Source organism: Eschrichtius robustus, chromosome 20 (assembly GCF_028021215.1).
Source record: "Eschrichtius robustus isolate mEscRob2 chromosome 20, mEscRob2.pri, whole genome shotgun sequence".
Lineage (NCBI taxonomy): Eukaryota > Metazoa > Chordata > Mammalia > Artiodactyla > Eschrichtiidae > Eschrichtius > Eschrichtius robustus.
Genome location: NC_090843.1, coordinates 64,198,347 through 64,222,051, shown reverse-complemented (window position 1 = coordinate 64,222,051; position 23,705 = coordinate 64,198,347). Strand labels below are relative to the sequence as shown.

General features: G+C 57.1%; 1 protein-coding gene across 1 annotated transcript in view; it reads right to left on the bottom strand.

The window, feature by feature from the left end:
* The window catches only part of LRRC75A (leucine rich repeat containing 75A), a 35,870-nt gene extending 13,801 nt beyond the window's left edge, over window positions 1-22,069 (bottom strand). Inside the window, exon 1 of the mRNA XM_068530221.1 lies at window positions 21,787-22,069. Coding sequence (XP_068386322.1) covers window positions 21,787-22,038 — 252 coding nt within the window. The 5' untranslated portion in view covers window positions 22,039-22,069. The remainder of the gene's footprint in view (window positions 1-21,786) is intronic.
* Window positions 22,070-23,705: the final 1,636 nt, after the last annotated feature.

Below are 23,705 nucleotides of genomic sequence, written 5' to 3'. Positions count from 1 at the left end.
CGGAGATAATTGACACGGTCTGGCGTGGACGCGGTGAGGGAGGCGCCGGATCAGGGTGCGGACAGGCCCCATCCTGCCGTGGACCCGTTCCCCACCCTGCTTGTCTAGCCCCTCAGCCTCCCGGGAGGCGTCGGGGCAAGCTACCTGTGTCACTGCGTCTCAGCCTCCTCGTATGTAAAATGGGGACGGTGACCCGCGTCACAGGTGGGCGAGGGACATAAACCTAGTAACACAAGGTAACGCCTCCGCAGGGAAGAGAATCACCAGCTGAGCTCCCCCATCCCCTTCGGTGCCCCCCCCCCAACCCCCGCCACGTGCAGAGGTTCTTAGCCTCTTTTTGGATACCAGGCCCATTTGAGAACGTGACAAAAGCCATGCCCTCTCTGTCCAGAAAAGCCCAGGAGCCGGGGCAGGACAGGGAGCCTGGCGCAGTCCACGCCGGCCTCACGGTCAGCAGGGCGTGCCGGGGCCGTGGGGACGCTAATTGTCACCAAGCAAAGTGCAAACTCCGGCGCCGCCCTCTGTGTGGCAGGAGAGGCTGGGAATATAGGAAGCGGAATTCAGACTGTCAATTCGTGGACGAGAGACCTCTTCCCCCTTGGGGTCTGTTTCCCCATCTGTGAAATGGGCAAACGGACCACACTCGTAGTTACTGAGCCGTGTCCCAAGACCCTGGGGCTGATGACGACAGGAGAGAGGCCAGAAGAGTCAGCAAGGCTTTGGGCCCAGCTCTCCGCAGAACAGCTCTCTGGCTGCCCTTCGGGGTTTTTGTTTGTTTGTTTTTGTTTTTAAAGTAGTTCTGTTGCCAGAGAAGTTTGAAACCCCCAGACTGGATGGCTGCTTGGGTTTCTTGGGTTCCTACCAGCCCTGCCCCATCTTCCCACTCCCCTCCTTTCCAGGCCAGTAGAGGCCATCCCATCCTGGAGGGACCAAGAAAACCCTAGCTGCTAACCCACGACGCTGGGGCAGGTGTGGGGATGTAAACTGCCCTTCCCCAGCCCCCCGCCCCCCTGCCACGGCCCGCCCTGCATGTCCCACCCTCCCTGTCACTCTGGGCGCACAGCCTGCTGACAGTGGGTCCCTCTCTCCATGCTGCTGCTGTTGTCTGGGGTCATGGAATTGTGGCTGGGGAGGGGGCAGAGGGTGGGAGGAAGGGAGGGGGTAGGGAGGCGGTCTCCCCAGGAAGGCAGATGTGGCTCTGCTCCCGTGCTCTGGGTAAGTTATGTGTGAGTCATGGCCACCGCCCGCCCTGTGAATTCCAGCTGGGGTGGGGCTCCCGGAGGTCCCAGGGCTCCGGGTTACAAGAAGCTGCAACAGGGAGACCCAGATGGGGGCCTGACAGACGCTGCTGCACTTTTATCGCTTTATTCCTTTACTTCGACCCCACCTAGGCCCCCGGAATGCTTGTGCGGCTTTCAGACACCTCACATGTCCTGAGGGCCTCGGGCCACGTCTGGCGTCCTTGGTGTCCTCTCCGTGTCACCCACACTGGGGACAAACGTGTCATGACTGCGCTGACAGTGCTACCGACCCTGCCCACCAGGGACCTCAATGCTCCGCTCTGCCCTGGCTGCCTGTCGGGGTGCGGGAATGAGGGGGGCGGAAGAACCAAATCCACGTGCGGCCCCTCCAGGCTGCCCCGGGCGACTGCTTTGGCCTTGGAGGGGCTGGCCTGCCTTGCAAATACCAGGCACTGAGGAGACTCCGAGCTTCCTCATTACGAATCTAAATGGTACCATCTCTAGGACCTGTGCGTGTGGACGGTTCCCGATCAGAAAACCTGCGAACATCAGCGCCTGAGTCGCTGCTTTGGGCAGCTTGGTACGGAGAGTGTCGCTGGCCTGCGACCAAGGGGGTGAACGGCAAGCATGTGTCCCCTCGAAGAAGTGGGGCTCCCACGTTACTGAAGCTGGAAGAACCAGGTTTGGGGACTCACTCCAGTGGGAAGAGTGAGGGGTACGGCTTTCCAAAAAGCGAGCAGAGATTCACAGTATTTCTCAAAGTGTGAAGGACCCTTTCAGGGCCTCTGTGAGGGCCTCTTTTCCAGTGACACCGCAGCATGATGCTACGTTTTCTTTGTAGACTTCAACCAGAACAACCTACTGCAAGACAGCGAATGCAGAAACAGCGGGTGTGAGAATCCAGCTGTCTTCTGGTAAGCCAGCCACACACGAAAGGGAGTCACAAAACTATGAAACAGTGCCGCTCTTCTCACTATACTTTTTCTTTTGGAAAATATAGTTATTTTCACAAAGATTTCTTTCACATTGCAAGCTTATTAACTTTAAATGAATGAATAAATAAATCTTTAAAATATTTTTGTTTTGATTTCTTATACAGCAGATAGCATTTATAAGATATGACCCACATAGCGAAAACCTCTTTGAGGTCCTCAATAATTTAGAGTATAAAGGTTCCTCAAAAAATGAAAAACAGAACTACCATACAATCCAGCAATCCCACTTCTGGGTATGTATCCAAAGGAAATGAAAACGTACTATCAAAGAGATATCTCCACTCCCATGTTCACTGCAGCGTTATTAACAACAGCCAAGACACGGCAACAACCTAAGTGCCCATCAACCTATGACTGGATATAGCGGTTGTGGTCTATATACACAATGGAATACTCTTCAGCCGCGAGGAAGAAGGAAATCCTGCCATTTGCAACAACGTGGATAGACCTTGAGGACATTATGCTCAGTGAGGTAAGTCAGAGAAAGACAAATACTGTACTGTATTTCACTTACATGTGGAACCTAAGAAGAACGGAACTCTGAAAAACAGAGTGGATTGGGGCTGGGGGGTAGGGGAATGGGAGATGGTGTTTAAAGGTACATACTTGCAACCAGAAGAAAAATAAGTCCTGGAGACTAATACACAGTACAACTATGAAAGACAACAAAACTTTTGTTACCAACACTAGAAGAAATGATATTTATGTGACAAGACAGAGGTGTTGGCTAACGCTACAATGGCAACCATATTGCAATATAAATGTATCAAGTCAATACATTGTGGGCCTTAAACAATGTTATAGGTCAATTATATCTCAATTTAAAAGAGTTTAAAAAGTATAAAGAGGGCTCTTGGACTTCCCCGGTGGTCCAGTGGTTAAGACTCTGCGCTTCCACTCAAGGGGGCGTGGGTTCGATCCCTGGTTGGGGAAGTTCCGCACGCCGCGCAGCATGGCCAAAAACAAAAAACAGAACAAAAACAATTAAATTAGAAAAAATAAAGAGGGCTCTTGATGCCGAAAACAGCTGGAGAACCGCAGGGCTAGAAGCATGGGGTACCCTGGGAGAGAGGGGCTAAGCCGAGCCAGGCTAGGAGCCAGGGAGCCCCTGGGGAGGGTTTAGCTTCCCTGCTATGCTCTCTCCCATCACTCCGACCCTCAGCGAGGCTCCCTGTTGATGCGGGTGTAGTTTTGGTGGTGCAGCGGGGCGGGGGATCTGGGAGAGGAAGCTCGGCCCATGCCCACAGCTCGTGTCTGGTGTCTGGGAGCAGGAACAATATCAATCCCAGGGGCTGGCCCCAAATAGTGAGCTGGCACCGTGGGGACCCAGGGCAGCTGCAGAGGGGGCAACCCAGGACCTCGGCAGTGCTTGCGGTGGAGGGTCAGCGGGGAATTTTGACACTTGCCTGACTGCCAGCCTCTCCCCTTCTTGGCCTTTGTGGGTATAAACAGAGATTTTAGATCCAGGTCACTGCTCTTACTGTTTTAGTTTGTGGGTTTTTTTTTTTTTTTTTAATTGTTAAAGGTACTCTATCGATGATAAAATTTGGCCGTTTGCATTCAGTTTGAACACAGATTTGCAAGTCTTTGGGACTGAGCTAGCGTTCAGGGCCACTGCTCAGCCCTTCCCTGGAGCTGCTCCCATACCTGCACCTCATGCCTTCGCTGCCGGAGAACGTCATCCAGAATGAATACACGGGTGGTTATTTTCTGAGCTCCAGCCTACCTGAAAAATCCTTTATGTTAACGTCGCACCTGAAGGCAACCTGGCTAGAGAGAAACTAACCTACAAAACGCGGTAGCCCCCTGGTACTCAGCATGGCGGGCGACTCTGAGGCAGCCTGATTTTTGTGTCTTTAGCTGCTTTTTCTGCCCAGATGTCCATGGGATTGTCTTTGCCAATAGCCTCTAGCTGCCTCTCCTGGATGGTCCCAGCACACGGTCCCCTTCCCAGGAACATCAGTTCAACATACAGTGTAGCCCAAAAAGCAGCTGATGTCTTTACAACAATCTCACAAGGTCACCAGAAGGGCACCCTTGTGACACACCACCAAAACTCCTAACATCCCTTCCTTGTATCTCCCCCAAGACCCCACCTATCCCTCAATCGCTCATCTCCACTCTGCAAACCCTCTCAGCACCCAGCCCTTCCCTTCCTAATACAAATCAAATCAACTTCTCTGGCTCATCCAGTTCTTAGATCAAACCACCGCCAGCCCCGCTCCAACCAGAAGATGCCAGTGTTGATGAGGATGGACACGCGACTGGAGCTCCCGTGCACTGCTGGCAGGAATGTGAAGGGGTGCAGCCACCGTGGAGAACACTACGGCGATCCCTCAAAAAATTAAAAACAGAGTCACCACATGACCCAGCGACTCCACTTCCGGGTACATATACCAGAGAACTGAAAGCAGGGACTCAGACAGATCCTTCTACGCCTATGTTCATAGCAGCATTATTCACAGTGGTCAAAAGGTGGAAACAACCCAAGTGCCCATCAACTTCTACAGACGCACGGATAAACAAAGTGTGGTGTATGTCTACAATGGAGTAAGAAGGAATGAGATCTGACATGTGCTACACTGTGGATGATCCTTGAGGACATTACGCTGAGAGAAATCAGTCACAAAAGGATGATTCCACGCATATGAGGTACCCAGAGAAGTCAACTTCATAGACACAGAGTAGAACGGCGGGTGCCTGGGGCTTTGGGGGAGAGAGGCTGGGGAGTTGTTGTTTCATGGGGACAGAGTTTCAGTTTTGCAAGATGAAGAGAGTTCTGAGGATGATGGTGGTGACGGTTGCAAAACAATGTGAATGTGCTTAACGATACTGAAGTGTAGAAATAGTTAATTTAAGATGGTAAATTTTATGTGATGTGCATTTTGCAACAATTTAAATTTAAAAAAAGGTCCTGCGACCCAGGCAGGCAAAAACAGACACCTTCCTGAGATACGAGGGATCACATGTTTCTGGCCATTGTTTTTCTGCCTGCCACACCTGGTTATTACAGTTTTTTACCACTGTGTGTCTAGTTGTGGGTGTTTTCTTTGAATTTACCTTCAGTGCTGGGGTCATTCCATCTACAAACACGGACCTTTTTATAGCCTGTCTCCTCATCGGGAGAGCTGATGCTGGCTCCGAGCGCCCTCTGAGCTGACCTCTTCTCGTGTTCACCCCGTAACACACGCCCGTGGATGCGCCGGGTTTGCCTTCTGCCACTGACCTCGTGTCCGGCACCGTCAACCCCACTCCCACTGCTTCCAGCCAGGACTGCGTGTTGGCCAGTGTTTCGAATCCTTGCAATTCTTATTTTGCTCATTAATCCCCCTTTTCATCTCACCCTCTGTTTTTTTTCCATCTCTTTTTTGCCTCTTTTCGTGGCATTTTGTTCTTTCCCCACAAAGTTCATTTCCCCCGGATCCTGCCGTAGATCATTCCAGAGTCAGGGTCCAGCCTCCACAGTATTCATCTGACGCACAGGGTTATTTTCCCCACTTGCTCACCCCTGAAGGAGGGGCGATCTAGTGAGACCCCCATCCACCATCTGTCTAGTTTGATGTTGTGATTTATAATAAGAAATAGATATTTGGTCTTTGTCCTCTTTCTGGCACAGAGCTCCTAAAACCTGCGGAATTTCCTAACTGATGAGAGAGAGACAAAGGTGTCTTTCGTTATGAGATGACTTTTTTAATGACTTTATTTTTGTTAATGAGGTGACTTTTGGAAGGCCCCTTGGTCACCTGAGGATGGGGCCAGGGGAACCAACCATGTCATTAGAGGTTGGAACTTTCAGTCCCGTCTCTGACCTCAGGGAGGGGACAGGGGATGAAGAGAATCAGTCACCAATGGCCAACGAGGTAATCAGTCGAGCCTATGTGATGAAATCTCCAGAAACTCTCCAAAGTGCGGGGTTTGGAGAGCTTCTGGGTCGGTGAGCACGGGGAGGTGTGGAGAGTGGACACCTGGAGGGCATGGAAGCTCCGTGTCCTTCCCCACACCTGGCCCTGTGCCTCTCTCCCATCTGGCTGTTCCTGAGTTACATCTTTTTTTTTTTTTTTAATTTATTATTTATTTTTGGCTGTGTTGGGTCTTGGTTGCTGCACACGGGCTTTCTCTAGTTGCGGCGAGCAGGGGCTACTCTTCGTTGTGGTGCACGGGCTTCTCATTGCGGTGGCTTCTCTTATTGCAGAGCACGGGCTCTAGGCTCACGCGGGCTTCAGTAGTTGCGGCACGCGGGCTCAGTAGTTGTGGCGCACGGGCTTAGTTGCTCTGCAGCATGTGGGATCTTCCTGGACCAGGGCCCGAACCTGTGTCCCCTGCACTGGCAGGTGGATTCTTAACCACTGCGCCACCAGGGAAGTCCCGAGTTACATCCTTTTATAATAAACTAGTGAGTAAAATGTTTTCCTGAGTTCTGTGAGCCACTCTAGCAAATTAATCCAACCCAAGGAGAGGGTCGTGAGAACCTCCAACCTATAGCTGATTTGGTCAGAAGCACAGGTAACAACCTGGACTTGTGATTAGAGTCTGAAGTGGGGGGCTGCCTTGTGGGATCCCCTTAACCTGTGGGATCGGACACCATCTCTGGGTAGAGAGCATGAGAATCGAGTTGAATTGTAGGACACCCAGCTCGTGTCGAGTAACTGCTTGTTGGTGTGAAAACCACACCCGTACGTTGGAATTTTAACCAGAATCTTGACCTTGTCCCACGGCTGCCTCCCTGGATAAGAGCTGAGTCCACCTCTCAGGTTCTGGTTTGTAAGCAGCCCAGCCTGGGGACCACACCCTGGACACGGAGCTAATGTGACTCTGACCTTGGGAAGGGACATCTCTGCCCACCTCCACAGCCTGGGCCGCCAAAACTCCAAAGACGGAGTCTGTGGAAACCCACAGTGGTGTCCATATCCCAGGACTTCCCACCCCTGGCTGAGCCCACGGGCCACGCTGGACTGCCAGCGGCCACAGCTCGCGGGTTTCCCTCTCTCCCGCCTGCCCGGTGGAGGTGGCGTCTGAGGGTGGCTTTCTCCAAATACACGCAGAGATGCCTGGGGAGGGTACAGCGAGGGGAGCGCTCAACAGTACTGTTTCTGCCCCCAAATCACTGCCCGCGTGGGAAAGGGGCAGCTGCCTGACCTCCTCCGACTGGGGAGAAGGGGGCTTCCCCTTCCTCTGGGAGGCCTCAGCTTCTGGGGGGAGCCGGGGCAGCTCCGTCTGTCTCAGAGCTGGAAGGGGTTCCTCCCAGGCCGCCCACCTTTCTTGGCTTTCAGGAATTTTCCTCTGTTTTTGGTGTGTCTCCGCAAGTATTTTAGGCGGAAGCCGCTCAGGAGGCTGCCACGCGCTCGCTATTTTAAACCACAAGCACCCTCCTGCCTTTTAAGTTCCAGGTTTTAGGCCTGTTCCCAGGAGGAAGGCCCTGCGGGAAACGAGCTTGTGTCTGTCTCTCTCCTCCAGGCATGAAGCTACGGCTCCTGCGACCGAGCCCGGGGAAGGCGCAGGCAGCAGGCTCCGCGTATTAACCAGACAAGGGAGACAGCTGCCAGCTGCACTGAAGCCACCGGAGCCCGCGAGTGTGGGGCGATAATGAGGCAGTGATCGGACGCGGTCCTCCTCCGGAACATCAGAGGCCGCTCTTCCGGGGGAGGGACACAGTCTGGAGTACCGGCCTGCCTGGGCGACCGATCTCCGTGTCCCCTCCGCCCTGACATTCTGGCTGCCTCGGGGATTCCCAGGGGACTGCCAGGTGCTGTCGGGGAAATGCAGCCCCAGGAAGCCGCCAGGGGGAGAAGCCAGAGGAGCTCGGCGTGAATGAAGACGACGGCCTCTAAGGAAGGTGGGCAGAGTCTTAAAAATGCCACCGGGGACTTCCCTGGTGGCGCAGTGGTTAAGAATCCATCTGCCAATGCAGGGGACACGGGTTTGAGCCCCGGTCCAGGAAGATCCCACGTGCCACGGAGCAACTAAGCCCGCGAGCCACAACTACTGAGCCCACGTGCCACAACTACTGAAGCCCGTGTGCCTAGAGGCCGTGCTCCGCAATGAGAAGCCACCGCAATGAAAAGCCCGTGCACGGCAACGAAGAGTAGCCCCCGCTCGCCGCAACTAGAGAAAGCCCGCGTGCAGCGACCAAGACCCAACACAACCAAAAATAAATAAATTTAAAAAAAAAAAAAAAAAAGTGCCACCGGGGATGGAGGGGACACCTGGGGCAAGGCATACACCACGTGTGAGAAACAGAAACGGATGCACCGGGCTAAATGGCAGCGCCCAAAAGACAACTCCACATCCCTAGTCCCCAGAACGTGTGAATTTATCTCATTTGGAAAAAGCGTCTTTGCAGATTAAGTCAAGGATCTCAAGATGAGATCATCTTGGGTTACCCAGTTGGGCCCTAAACCCAACGACAGGTGTCCTTACAAGAGACAGACACAGAGAAGAAGGGGATGGGAAGATGGATGCAGCCAGAGCCACCAGCAGCTGAAGCGGCAAAGAGTGAAATCTCCCGACAGCCTCTCAAGGGAGTGTGGCCTGCCAACACCTTGATTTGAGGCTTCTGGTCTCCAGAGCAGTGAGAGAAGAAGTTTCTGTTGTTCTAAGCCACCAAAACAGTGGTCGTCTGTGACAGCAGCCCTAGGAAACTAATACACCGGATGGAAACAGCGTTGGCATTTTCCCCAGGGAATGCACCAAGGCGAAAAGGTTAGGGCAAGTGGGCGGGGACCCCTTTCCCCCTCTGGCCTGTGCTGACCTCAACCAGGAGCACAGCTGTGGGCAACTGGGACCGTTACCGGCAGAAACCTCCTTGCTGCTTCCACCAGCCTGGGGTCCTCTCTGGATGCGTGTACCCCCGACACACTCTCCTTTGCTGTCTGCTCCCAGAGGTGGGACTGGGCTAGTCAGAGATGCCCCCTGTAGGGAATTCCCTGGCGCTCCAGCGGTTAGGACTCCGTGCTTTCACTCCCGAGGGCCCGGGCTTCGATCCCTGGACAGGTTTAACTAAGACCCCGCAAGCCGGGTGGCACAGCCGAAAAAAAAAAGAAATGCTCCCTATAGGACCACGTCCCCTAAGATGGTTTCCAGCCCAACGTGAGAAAGAACATTTAAAAACAAGTGGTAAAGGGAATCCTGACACGCACTCCAACAGGATGAAGTGGGAGGACATGATGCTGAATGAAATAAGCCAGTCACAGAAGGACACATACTGTACGATTCCACTCGTATGAGGTCCCTAGAGGAGTCCAATCCATAGAGACAGAAGGTAGGATGGAGGTTGCCAGGGGCTTGGGAGAAGGGGATGGGGAACTAGTGTTTAATGGGGACAGAGTTTCAGTTTGGGAAAATGAAGAGTTCTGTAGATGGATGGTTGCACAACAGTGTAGATGTGCTTAATGCCACTGAACTGTACACGTAAAAGTGGTTAAAATGATAAGTTTTATGTTATCTACACTTTACCACAATTTAAAAAAATCAAGTAGTGAGTTCACAGACACTGGAACTATGTAAGCAGTGGGGAGAGATCCCTTAGTGCTGCTGTAGCAGGAGTTCTGTACCAGGAGGGAAGGTCACTGCTAAGCACTCTTCCTTCTGGCCCCCTGGGATGTGTCATTAGCGTGGCCTTGGATGCACGATCCCAGAGTCAAGGGCGTGGGGTGTGCACCATCCAAGAGGACACCGCTAAACAGCTGAAGAGGTGGGGCCCTGAGGGCAGGAAGAACAGGGAAGGACGGATGCAAGGAACAGCAACAGACAGAATCTAACCCACCGATGAAGCCGCCTGGATAGGGGAGTTGGAGGAGGAGGAGTTGTCTGGGGTACTGAGGACACAAGGTCGCTCTTGGGCTCACCCGCTCCCTCTTAACCCAGAAGGGGTTGAATTACACCGGCAGATACTGGAGTAATGCAGCTCAGATACACCCAGAAATTCATACATCTGGCATTTCACACACTTGTAACATTTTAGAGAATCACGTTAAGTCAGAGTACCTAACAGATGAGGCCTGCAATTCCGATTTGGAAGGGGTAAGTGAGTAACTGACTTTAGGCTTATGATTTTAAGCAGGACGCTGAAGGAGGATTGGGCCGAGTTTGTGACAGTTCTGAAATGCTTAACAGAATTTAATATTCACCTTATTTATAAGCTTATTACATTTTAAGAACTGCTCAGGAGCTTGGGAAAGTCCTGCTTTTTAGGATGGCTATTTATAAACGTAAGAAAACTGGACATATTAAATTTGTAAAATCACTAAGATATTTAAAGAAACTTAACGAAGTTATAAGCCCTCTACCCTTCAATGTGATCATTTAAATCGACTAGATTCATAAGCAGAAAAATGGCATTTGTAGGTTAGACTTAAAATCTTAGGGAAACAGTAGGCTTTAAAATTTTTAGTTCAGTATGTTGAATCGTAATTGAGAAAATCTAGCACCCGTAAGTACTGTGTGTGTCTGTATATATGTGTGTGTATGTGTGTGTGCGGTGTGTGTGCACAAACACATCCCAAGGACACCATAAACCTCCCAGGGACACGACGATGAGGGCGAGGTCCGGGCGGGCAGCTGTCCTTGTGTGTGTGTCCAGTGTAGCCCGTCCCCGGGGAGGGAGGCCAGAGGCGCACATGCACACACACACACACACACTCACACACACACACTCTCAGACTTCAGAAACACCAAACAGCAAAGCAAACTTGAAAAAGTCATAAAAGCAACCGCCGCATTGGCCTCTCCCTGAAAGAAACCCGCTGGCATTGGCCTGCTTGCTGGCAAGGCTGCTCCCGCCGGCTCCAGGGTGGGCACTGTCCCCTCGGGCCCCCGGCCGCCGCTGCCCTGCCCGCTTGCCTGTCCGGCTGAGGGGCAAGGACGGTTCACTGGTCCCATCGCAGGGCTGCCGTCCCCCAGGGGTGGCTGGGGACTCCTGCTCTTCCACAACCACCGGCCCTGCAGGGTTTGAAGGCGGGCACCCTGGCAGGCGACCCTCCTTAACTGTGACAAGTGCCTGGTGGGTCTGCTCTCCCCGCCAGGACGCAGCATGCTGGCTTCACGGCTGCACGTTATTTGTGTTTTAACTTTGATGTCTTTAAAAATGACACTCTCTGCACAAAGCAGGCCTCTGGAAACAGATGTCTGACCATTGCCAAGTGTAATGCAATTAAAATCCAAGAAACAGCAGTATCAACAAATAAATAAAAGGACGCTTTCTCTTCAGAAAAATATAAAATCAGCCGGGAGGCACAGCAGGCCTGAAGAGGGTTTGCTCTGCCCCCTGTGGTCACAGGTCCACCCAGGCTCTGCTCAGGGCGGGGCAGGAGCCCCCCCCAGGCTCCAGGCCTGAGTTAGCCCCTAGGTCACTGTGTGGCCCCAGGCACGTGCCCCTCACCCCTGCGCCTTCCTCCCATCCGATGTTTCAGCTACTGCTTTAAGACTCTGAAAGGCTGGGAGCATTCGCGCTGCTTCCCAAACTTATCTTCCCGGCTCCCGCTCCCCAGAGCATCTTGTGGGCTTATGATTCTGCAGAAAGCCTGGGGCCAGCAGGTCCCTGAGGTCCACCGGCTCCTACATTCCACAGATTCTCAGCACTCTGTCATCCATCCCGCGCCCTCCTGATCTGTGCTTGGGAAATAATCCATTGTTGATGGCTTCCGGTGAATGCATTTAAGTCCATTTGTCTTTCCACGTGGTTACTGTTGTACATTTTAAATAAAAGGTTTGGTCCATTGTGGAAGGAAATGCAGAAGAAGGGGTGGAGGAGTGACTTCAAGGCTCCTTCTGGCTCCCCGACAACCTGCTTTCCAAGCAGGACAGGCTTCATGGGACAGCCCATTTCTCAGAGTGAGAAGTCGAGGACCGGAGGCTTGTGATCAGTGGCAGTGCAGGGGGGCCCCGGGGGCCCCCGGAAGTTTCTTACCCGCCTCCCCCAGACATCAGCCCTCGGAGGACAAGTGTAACAAGTCAGGGTTCTCCAGAGGAACAGAACTGACAAGAGGGGTGTGTGTGAGAGAGAGGGATGTGTGAGGAATAGTGACTGTGGGATCTGGCAGGTCTGAAGGCAGGCAGCCTGGGGCAGAATTCCTCCGCCTTTTCTCTCAAGGGACTTCAACTGATCGCATGGAGGCCGACCCACACTACAGAAGGTCACCCGCTTTACACAAGCTTGACTGATTTAACGTTAATCTCATCTAAAAAATATCTTTGCGGCAATATCTAGACTCACATTTGACCAAAAACTGGGTACCATGGCCTCGCCGAGATGGCACATAAGATCAGCCCCCCACCACAAACTAGGGGTCTTTACCACTTTAAATCTCTAGGTCAGAGGCAAGGCCCAGGCACAGCCTCCGAGAATCCGGGTGAGCAGAGATGAGTCACACAGGACAGGGAGTCCAGCTCGAACGCAGCTCACACCCAAGTGCAGGGTAAGAGGTCCCCCAGGTCCACGGCCGCGGGCGAGGCCCTGCCTGCGCTCCAGCTCAGCTGATTTCCCCAAGACCTTTTCTCTGGGCAGCGGGGAGGGCGGGAGTGGACCCAGGGAAGGAGCCCCGGCCAGGTGGACTCTTCCCCATCTTCAGGCCCTGCTCCTCCTCGGGGCCTCACTGCCCCACAAGTGGAAGAACCGGGGGCCACAACCAGCAGCAACAAGAAAGAATCAGTGAGCCTCAAAGGCTGCAAAGGGCAGTGTCCTTGGGGAGGGAGGGCTTTTGCCTGGTCTCTGGGAGGTCACCGAGTTTGTCCACAGCTTCCGGGGACCCTGGGAGGGCTGGGGTGGAGGTGGAAGTGGGTGAAGTGAAAGGGCCAAAGTGACAGGCCCGTGGAGGCCCAGAGCCTCCTGCCCGGGTCCCAGGTCTCTCTCCCGGTCCCAGGGTCCCTGGGTTCTGCCCACAGGATTTCCTTGGTGGCGTCTCCCCCACAAAGCACGGCCCAGGTGCAACACACCGGCTCTCCCGTCCCCCGCCAGCTGCCCCTGCTCCTTTGGGCTTCCTGGCCAGCTCCTGCCGGCTTTCCAAAACTGTTTCTCCAGTTCCATCCTGCTGCCCCCTCTCCTATTCCAGGCCTGCTCCCCCAACTTCCTGAGCCTCTGTCCCCCTCACAGTGCCCTCTTCTGGGTCCTCACGCGTGGACCAGCCTCCCACTGAGATGTGTCACACCGAAAACATCTCTATTATTCTCCCCCTGCTTGACTGGGCTGATTCTCAACCAGCAGGTGATTTCTGGAGAGATGGGAATTCTCAGAACAGGTAACTTGGAAACTTGTGTCTGAGTTTCCATCTCTGAGAACCTCCCTCCTCCCGATGGTCCCTGGGCTGGCAGCTGTTTGGAAACCCCATGGGAGTTTTTACCCAGAAACTCCACAACTGCAGAAGAAAATGGAAAACATAGATCGGCCAATGAGAATGACAAGAAGTTCAGAAGACTGGCTCATACTGGGAAAAACTAAACTGAAGGGAGTTATTCCATCTGGAGACGTGGAGGTTATTTACAGGGGGTGGAAGCACCCAGACCTAATTTCCCCCAGAATCAGTGGAGGCGGGGATGCAAACAGTCTGGGAAGCTGGAGAGGAATTCCTGGTCCCCAGGACATGGGGGAGGGGCTGGAGTCCATGGGAGCCCAGCAAGGAAGGACTCTCTGATCTACCTGTGTCCCCCCTGGTGCTCCCCCTCTGAGCCTGACTCCGGACTCACTGAAGATGTCTTTGCATCTGTCCAACGCCCTTGGAGAGGCAGGAGTGTTGAGCTGGAACCTTCTAGAAGAAGATGCCCGATCGTTTCAGCTCCCTGATTCAGGAGGGAGAGGGCAAGCGTTCAGCTCAGAGGCAGCAATCATGCTCTGGCTGACACTGCACTGTTCCCTGCCGTAAGTGATGTGGGAAGGCTGTGCCCGAGGGAGCAAATGGGAGAAGGGGTGAGCCTCCTCACTGGCTTCAGCTGATAAAGACTGAACTTCTGCGCACCTTCACCAAGGATGCTAAGTACAGCTGTGCAGGATGCACACTGCACAAGGGTGTCTGGGTGGGGCTGAACTCACCAAGCCTTGACTTTGTCTCCGCCGGCCAGAGAGGTGTCTTCTTCTACTTCTCACAAAGGCACCGTACGGGCCAGGAGCTGCCTCACATCTCACTGAAGGACTGAGGTGATGAGGCACCACTGGGCCACCTGGACTCACTCACTGAATGGCCTTCACACCCCCCGAGTCCTTGGTTGCCAGGAGCAGGGCTGTGGCCACGCTCCACTGTGCGGGCAGCGAGCTCATGAAACACACTCCTTACTGGGACCACGCTCTCTTCGGGCTGTGCTCCGCTCTCCACCTCCTCCAATTTCATCTTGGCCTCCACTGCCTCATCGTCCCACTTTAACAAACAAACCACTGAAAAAGTACCACTTGGAGAACGTGCTGGGGGACAGGGGGCCAAGGGCATGGGAAGGGGGTGTGGACAGGAGAGGCACAGGCCTGAGCACCAGGGCCGCTGGGAGGGGCCGGGCCAGGCAGGGGAGACAAAGCCCCAACTAGGAAGCGGGGGGCTGGCGCCCTGCAGCTCCCAGCCCAGCTCCCGGTCCATTTGGGAGCCCCGAGGGAGGAAGGGTTTGTGCCGGTGTGCAGAGGTCAGCCCCAGGGGTCTGCTTCCCTCCAGAAGCCCAAGCTCTTGCACAAGCTGGGGACAAGGGAGTGACATCAGCACACGACTGTGAATCCGGCTCGTGTGGGAATGAACAGGTCCATCCCTGAATCCACGGGAGCCTGGTGGAACCTGCGTGGTGGCAGGGAACCTCAGTGGTCATCTCAGCCACACAGCCCTTCAGTTTGTTGGTGGGGAAACTGAGGCCAGAGAAGGGAAGGGCCTGGCAAGTTAGAGCCTGAGCCGGGACCAGAGCCGAGGTGCCCCCAGTTCCCAGTGAAGGCGGCCACCAGAGCGGAGCCCTTTCTCTGAGCCCCGCTAAGCACCTGCACTAGCACCGGCCTCCTGATCCCTCACAATCCCTCCACGAGGTGGGGGGACAATTACTACTGGTTCTTCTGCCTCCCGGGGCCTAGACCAGTGCCTGGAAGAGCGGGCACTAGGCTGTGGGACACGTGAATCACTCTCAGGTCTTAGTTTTGCTCATCTGTATTTTCTTGTTTTCGTACAACGATGATGCGCTGCGCTTTTATAACATTAAAAAAGAAAACCCACCATTTTTTGCTTTAAGCAATATCCTGCTGACCTCACAAGACTATTTAAGGAGCAAAATAAACAGGAGAAAATGCGTTATGGGCTGGGAAGCAGCATGCAGGCGGGAGGGGTGTCTCCAGCGCCTGACCTCCCGCCCGAGGCACCGGGCACCGACCAGACCAGACAACGAAACCCCCACCCCCCCCCACCCCCGCTGCCTCCTTCCAGTTCTCACGGCCCCCATGGCCGCCTTCCTGCCATGGAGGCTGGGGCGTGGCGGCTGCAGGGGGAAGCTGAACAAGACTGGGCCAAGTAACAGAGACGAAAAGTCTGCTTCTCGCCCAGGGAGAGGGAGAGACGCAGAGAAGGCCCAGGAGGCGGGCAGGAGGGAGGCAGACAGAGGCCGGGAGGCGGACGCCAGAGCAGGCAGGGGCAGCCCTGGAGGTGGGCACAGACCTCAGGTCCAACGGGAGGTCACCCTGCAGGCCAACACCGACACCCTCCACTCTCGCCCGACTCTGCGTCTACCCTAAGATGAAGTTAGAAGCATCAAAATGCCACATCCCTTGAGCAGCAGCCGTCGGCACCACTCCATATGGCTGCAGCAGCCAGGAGTTTGAGCTAATAAAAGTTAAAAAAAAAAAAAAAAAAAGGCTGGGAAATGTTCCCAGAGAGCCACGTGGGCTCTGCTCAGGCCAGGGGGTGGGGTGGGGAGGAAAGCAGGCGCTCTAAGGCCCGGCCCCGCCCCGCTCGGCCTGTCAAGGTCACTGCTCTCATTAGAAGAGCGGGTCTCCCAGCGACAGTGACAGTGACGGAGCCCGCCGGTTTACACCACTGCTCCCACCCCCCCCCCCCGTTTCTCCTAAGGAGAGTGGATGTGACACAGCCGGTGGGCCAGGGGCTGCAGCATAGGGGTGTGTGTGTCCTCCTTCTCACAGGTCGCCCACATGCTGCTCCTGGTGGGAAAGTGACGGGGGGGGGGGCAGATGGCTGGCTGAGACCTCCCCTTGGGGTGGGGATCTCCCCGGACGTTGACCCCACCCCTTGGGCACCCCGATGGGGAAGCCAGAGAAACCCTAATCACCTGGATAACCCTTTTGCAGGTGGCTCCCGCCTGCAGGCGTGTGTGGGCTGTGTGGGCGGACCGGCGGAGCCGCTGGAACCCTGAGGATGGGGGAGGCTGACAGTACCAATGCCTCCGGTTACTGGCAGGATGACTCGAGAGGTCTGAGCCAGACCCTGCTGGCTCCTGAGCGAGGACACTGGGGGGTGGGGGTGGGGGTGGGGGGGGGGAAGCATCCCTGGAGAAGCTTAAAATCCTCTCGACAAGGATTTCCTGTGCCCGGTATACGATCTGTGGCCTCTGCCAGCAAAGTGCACTTGGAAATGAAATGACTCTGGGGAAGGGGAGGGTGCACCGATGCACCAAGGCGGTGTTAGGCAGGGCGGGGGGGTCTGCGGTGGAGCCCAGGCTGTTTGTGGGCATCTCTGAGGGGGCGGGCATTAGCTCTAGAAGAGGGCCCCCTCCGCACCACACGTGAAGCCAGGATAGCTGGCCCAGCCCCGGCCCTACCGTCTCCCCCCGGCCATACTGAGGTGGCCGTTTCCCTGGCCTTGGAAACCAGTAGAGCAGGAGGCCCTGGCATGGGGTTCCTCCTGCTTCTGCAGCCCTGGAAATGCCCAGCCTGGTCAGAGAGCAGCAGCGTTTAAAAAGGAAGGTTCCTCTTTGCGGATGGAACGAACATGATTCAGCACAAGCAGCGAGTGAGGAATGTGGAGGCCAGCCTCGCGTCAGGCTCCACTCTCTCCTGCCACCTCAGCAGAGGCCCTAGACTGCACCTGCCGTGCGGGATCCCCACAGAGCCCTCGGAGGCCGGGCACCGTGCCACTCCCCTCTCCAAGAACACCACCGCCTGGCGGGCTGCCAGGCACAGCCGATCCCTGCGGACACGGCTCCCAGGAATCAAACCAAATGAGAGCAAACTCGCCAGATCTCACGACCATACCAGCAGGCCGGGCAAATAAGCCCCTGGATGCACAGCCCAGATCCAAGGGCTTGCTGAGGACATGCCGTGACAGTGTGTCCCCAGCACACGCCTCACTAAAGATTGCAGCAGCTGGTATTCAACACAAAGGCAGTGGTGGGGTCTCCACCCTCAGGAAGCATGTGACGTAGTCTGACAAACAAAATGGACAGCGGGGAAAACTACATCTGTACGCACGATTAAATCCACACAGCCTAACCGGCAACTGGATCTCAGAGTCGTGGGCTGACGTGGCTCAGGAGGGTGGCCTTGGAAAGGTAAGGAGCATTCCACGGAAATGAGGAAGTGCATCCCAGGTGAAGAAGAACAAGATCAAGGCTGAGGGCGGGGAACTCCCTGCTCTTTGTCTGGTGGCCTTCCAACCTGCTCACCTAAGCGATCTTCTCGGGGGGTTGTCGGAGGAAAAAGGCAACTCTTGCTCGTCTTTCCGCCTCCAGGAAGGAAAGAGCGCCCAGCCTCCAGGTCCCCAAGGGCCCTCCACGTGCTCGTCCCTCAGCCAGCCTCCGGGGGCAGCCAGTCACCCTCGGCTCCTGAGGGCTCTTTTCCGCACTGCTGGTGAGGCTCCCGTTCCCAGGCGTAGCACGAGGCCACCCAGCCACCCTGGCCGCGTGGACGGAGCCACACCGGCGGGCTGAGCCTGGAACGGCTCTGCTCAGTGGGGCTGCGCCATACTGAGCGGCAATAAACCAACCCGATCAGACCCTCTTTATGGGAAAGCAGGGAGGAGGTGGCCACCTCAGCCTGGTGTATCCCGGGGAAACTGAGCCCTTACTCTGGCACTCCGTGAAGCTGGCTGATGACCCAGTCTGGGATTTGGGGACTCAGAGAAACCACTGCTCTGAAGAGATGACACCCCACCTTTCATGTAGCCTGGCACTCGCCCTCTCTCCATGACTAAAGGTTACTTCTTCCCCAGGGCTCCTTGAAGATGGCGCAAGTGTGAGCCTAAGACTTAGGAAGCAACATCTGGGGAAGGGTGAGGCCTGCAGGAACGGGGCCGGGGGAGGGGAGAGGAGCGGCCTCTTCTATCCACAGCTGACTTCTTTCATCCCCACGAGAACCGCCCCACACTGCTTCTGAACTTGCAGTGAGCTTCTGACCCGGACTGAGCCCTGGTCAGGTAGACAGAACCTAAAACATCCTGGGCCCGGCCTGAGAAACGGTACGAGACCCTGCCCGCAGCCCGCCCAGACCCCAAGCAGATTCTCCTGTTTCTTATCGTCGTTGCCATGAGAACGAGTCTTGATTTGCAGAACCAAGGCAATTTCACACACTTTGTAGCATTTGCTCTGCTCAGTACCTCAGATACCCTCTGGGAAACAAGGAAACACCACACAGAGGTTATCAGCTGGGTCCAAGGTCAAAGCAGACTGAGGACCGGAAGGCAAGCTGCCCGAGCTGATCCTTGGCCCCAGGCTCTTATTGAGATGACACGGCTCCTAAAGGGAAGGGGGCGGCTCTCTGCTCCTTCCAGGCAGCTGGCAGCTTCCTGGCATCCTGCCTGCACCCCTAGCACAGCTCGGCATCCTTAACATTAAGGAGGCCTCCTGATTCCTCTCTGGCAAGGGACAAGCACGGACAGACTGAAGAGGCTCCCATCAGGGAAACCACCCCCCAAATCTTAGGTTGGAAAGAATCCTAGATTCAGAAGCAGCAGCAGCGGCAGCCACTCTCCTTCAGCCCACCGTGAACTGCCACACGTGGTCCCGGGGTCTCTAGTTCCACATCCTGAGCCTGTAGCAAGTCACATGATCGGGGGAGGGGAGGCCCCAGATGGGGGCATATCCTGAACTTGGGGTCTGCGAACCCTCCGAAATACTTGCAAGACTGTGAATGTTGCTGCACTGGTCTGGGAAGAGTGTCTAGAACTCTTTCAGGGCCACGAAAAGCTCAGGGACTCAAGGGGGTGAAGAACCACGGGGACTGAGGACCTCCAGCCTCCTCCCCGCCTTGGGCTCTGGGCAGCCACACACGTTGTCAAACACAGGAGCAAGTGAGGACGGCCGTGACTGTGGGGCTGCCGTCATCTCCGCCTGTTCCTCTTCATCAACGCCACCCTGCACCTGGTGGGGCTGGGACAGCATCCCAGCAGGACCAGCCCCTGAGCTCTGCACACCCCGCCTCTGCCCACTGTTACTGACGAGGCCTCGCTGGCCCGACCCCGCCGCGGCCCCGGTGTTTGCCCCTCTCTCAGTGACTGCTCATTCCCTTTCTGAACATCACCACCTCCAGCCTAGAGGAGGAAACTGGAAAGGAAAATACGATTTAGGAGAAAGAGCCACTTCAGTGCACAGCACAGATGCAGCTCTCCATTCCTCCAATCAGCCTCAGGGTCCTAAAAAACCACCTCTTGGTTTCTCACAGACATTTGGACACCCCGGGGCTCCCCTCCCACACTGCCCAGGGCCCACAGCCACTTCCTGGAGGGGCCCTGATCTGCAAGTTCCAGGCAACACAGCTCTCCAGGCGCCTTGGGCAGGCCCGTCACTGGCTCCAGAGAGGCCCACAGACCTCACCCGGAGGTCAGGAAAGCCCAGTACACGGCTGGAACTGGAGGGCGAGTTACGCTGCTGCTTTCACAGAAAAGGGTGAGCCTGGTTACCCTCTGCCCTCCATCAGCCCTCGCAGTCCCGCCACTGAGAAGGGTGTCAGGACACCACCAAGACACCATCTCTCCGGAAATGCTCTCTGTCTCAGGGACCCTGTGGGGGTCACAGGGATGCATCTACTCTCCGAAACCAGCTTCCCCAGGATGTGGAATCACACTCAGCCTCGAGGCTCTGCCTCACCCCGCAGGCCCCAGCGGACGGACTGGCGGCGCTGTGCTCTTTTACCCTCCCAGAAGGGCTTGTCTGGACCTCCACCGTCAGCCCCTCCACGGTCCTGAATCCTCCGAAGCACCCACCCCAGCGCGAGGGAACAGCACATCATCAGAAAAACCTTCTCACTGTCTGGTGTGCAAATGGATATGACGGTCTGGAAAATCCATTATGCTGTTTGAAAGCAAAACAGTTTCCACAGAGGCCATACACTGGTTTCCAGTTTTTGAAAGACAAAGAAAGACACGCCAGGAAAGTTATGTGGCGCGGAATGTCATCTTTCTTTGATGACTGGGCTCAGAGGAGGCACCTGGGGACCCAGTGGCATCTCAGGCAGCCTTCCGGACGCTGTTTGGGAAAGTGGAGGCCAGAGCGGAAGGGAAGCCTCTGCTTCCCTCTCCCTGTGCAGCACACACCCTGGGAACACACACTCCAGGGCAACCCACACCACATATAAAGGGGGTTGGGGGTCTGCTGCAGACTCCGGGAGCGATGTGGGTCTGATTCGATTTTGGAAGCTCCTCCCGGGAAGGCTCTCCTACAGCCTCTCTCATCAGTGACGGGAGAACTTCAGAAAGGCCACCCGAGAGACTCCCGCCCCCATCCCCTCCGGACTCCACCACTAACGGGGTCAATCTAGCAAGAATACGGGGCTTGGACTCAGCTGCCCTCAAAAAGCCCCGCCAAGACAACCTCTGGGGATGCAGGAGGTGCACCCTCCTGCCTCTCTGCCACTCCACAAAATCCACGGAGCAGGCCGCCCCCTCCCTCAAAAGAAAGTGAGGAAGGAAAAAAGCCAAAGAGAGGTGGGGGACGGCGTCAGCCCCAGGGCAGCCCCAAAGCAGAGGGGACCAGCCAGACGTGCAAAGACGGTCCCTAACCAGAAGGGCAGGGACAGGAACAGGCTGAGGGCAGAGTGCAGGCAGCCTCCTTAAGTCCCTGCAGACAGACAGTCACGTAGGAATCCTGTCCGGCCCCCCCCCGCCCCCCTCCACTGCTCCCCGGGTGCTCCCGGCAAAGCGCCTGCCAAAGTTAGTCACGGGAGAGAAAACCTTGTCGCCCACCCGAACCGCCATCCGGGACGCCTCTCATCCAGGAGGCCTCCCGGGTGGGCAAAGCCCCTGGGGACTGGCATCTCACCAGTCCCAGGGCTGCGCCCTTGGACGCCCCTTGGGGAAGCTGACGACTGCGCATTCCTTGAGGACCCTTGAAGGGGTGACTGCCAGCGGGTAGAGGGGAAGAAAAGCGCCTCGGCCCAGGGAGGCATCCCCTCCGACGAACCGTCCCCGGGACCAGCCTCCTCCTCTGCCTGCAGAGGACTGAAGCGGGGACATTATTCCAACAGGTCCGCCGAAGCCGAGCCTCACCGGGCCAGCCTTTTCCTCCGCCCTGCCCTGAGGCCTCGAATTCAGGGGCAGCGCCGAGGCACCTGCGGCCAGACCGGGCTCCATCCCCGCGAGCAGGGGCCCGGGCGGTGCCCCTCGGCGCTCCGGGGCCTCCGCGGGAAGGGGCGGGGCGCCCCCGCGCCCCCTCCCGGCGCTCACCTGGCGCAGGTGCTGCAGCAGCGTCCCCGCCTCCTCCCGCCGGCCCTGGCGCACCATCCGCAGCAGCTCCTGGACCATGCCGACGCGCCGGTGGTAGGGGGGCAGCCCCGCGCCGGCGCCCGCGCGCCCCGCCTTGTCCCCGGCGCGCAGCAGCAGCGACGCCCAGAAGTCGGGCCGCTCGCGGCGGGGGCCGGGCGCCGCGCCGGGGCTGGCTCTCTCCGCCAGGCTGCCCTTGGTCTGCCGGGTGCCCATGCCGCCGCCGCCCGCCCTCTCCGCGCCGGGCCGCGACGCCGCGTCCCCGCCGCCGCCGCCCGCCCCTCTGCCGCCCGGCGCGCGCGCCTCCCGGGCGGCAACTTTGGGGGAACTGTTGCGCGCGGGCGGGCGGGGGCGGCGGCGGCCGCCGCGCTCCTCCTCCGCGCTCCCCGGGCGCGCTCCCCCGGCGCTCGCCGCCCGCCCGCCGGCCCCGCCCCGGCCTGGCCGCCCCGCCCCCGGCTCCGCCGTCGCGCGCCTCCCGGGCCTCGCGTGCCCCCCTCCTCCCCTCCCCACCCCACCCCTCCGCTCCGACTGGGCCGCCCGGCGCCCCCTCCCTGTGGTCCCCGCGCCGCGCCCCCTGCCGGCTGCCGCGCTGCGCCTCACGGGCGGTGGCGCGGGGCGAAGGGGGCAGCCGGGGGCTTCACTCCCGGCCGGCACCACTCTCCCCAGATGCTTCCAAGACCGCGCGCGGATGAGGCCCATGGGAGGGGAGGGGGGGGGGGCCCGTGCGCTCGGCGACGTGGGGAAGGTTTGGAGCATGGAAGCTGTGGGGTGGGGGTGGGGGGGGGGCGGGACTCAGCCCCAGAGTCGGGTTTCTCAAAGTGGGCGCCGCTGAGCATCAGAGCCCAAGTCGTCCGAGGGCTGGTTGAGAACGCAGACTCCCGGGCCTCGCCCCAGACCCGCCCGATGAGAGTTTCCGCGGCGGGGCCTGGCGAGCTGCATTTTTAGCCAGCCTCTCGGCTGAATCTGACGGACACTCCTTTGAGACTTGGCCAGTGGCGGCGGGCGGTGGTGCACAAACCAGAAACCAGGTGCAAGGCTGCGTGTTGTGTGCGTGTTCTTTTAGGGAGAGCCCATTGCTTGCATCAGTCAGTGTCAAAGGGTTTGGACCATCCAGGTGCAAAGAACAGCTGTCTTCTCTTGCTCTCACACCTCTGGAGAAGGGGCCTGGGGGTAACCCCCGTGCGAAAAAGCAGAAGCATGCCTGCATGCAGCCCCACGGCACGTTCCTACCGTCCCCTCCCTTCCTGGCTCCACGCCAGACCAGCCCTCACACCCTTGGTGCGGCAGATCCTGCGGGGTCAGCCGGTGCTAGGAAAGCTGACCACAGTCCTGCCAGAGAGAAGGCTCAGGCGCCTGGGGACCTCCTCTGCCGCGACCACGGACCACCCTGGTCCCAGGGTCACGGCTGCGGGAGGAGCAGCAGTTGTGTCGCTTGCCTCTGACCCAGGCCCTGGGTGCTGCTCTGGGGGAAAGGACAGCGTGGGCTGTAGGGCAGGAGGGTCGGATCCCGAATCAGAGAGAGCTGAAGTCCACTGTGTCCTGAGCCCGGAGCATCAGGCAAGTCCTCAGCTCTCTCCTGTGCCGTGTGGGAGGAGAACACTGTGTGCCCCGAGCTGGGAGGGTAAGATAAGGGGGTACAGAAACTCCAAGCAGGGTGCACGTGCCCCACAGAGGACTCGCCTCCTCCCACTCTGTGAGTGAACGCTGGGTCAGCCCCCAGTACCTGGAGGGCGGCCTGTGTGTCCCCCAGTTGGCTTCCTCTTCCCACTGGACGCCCCACTTGCAAATGCCCACCTCTGCCGGCAGAGAACACTCAGTCTTCCTGAAGGCTGGTTTTGCAGGGCTGGGCGACACCTTCCAAATTCACCTGCACCCTTTGTGTG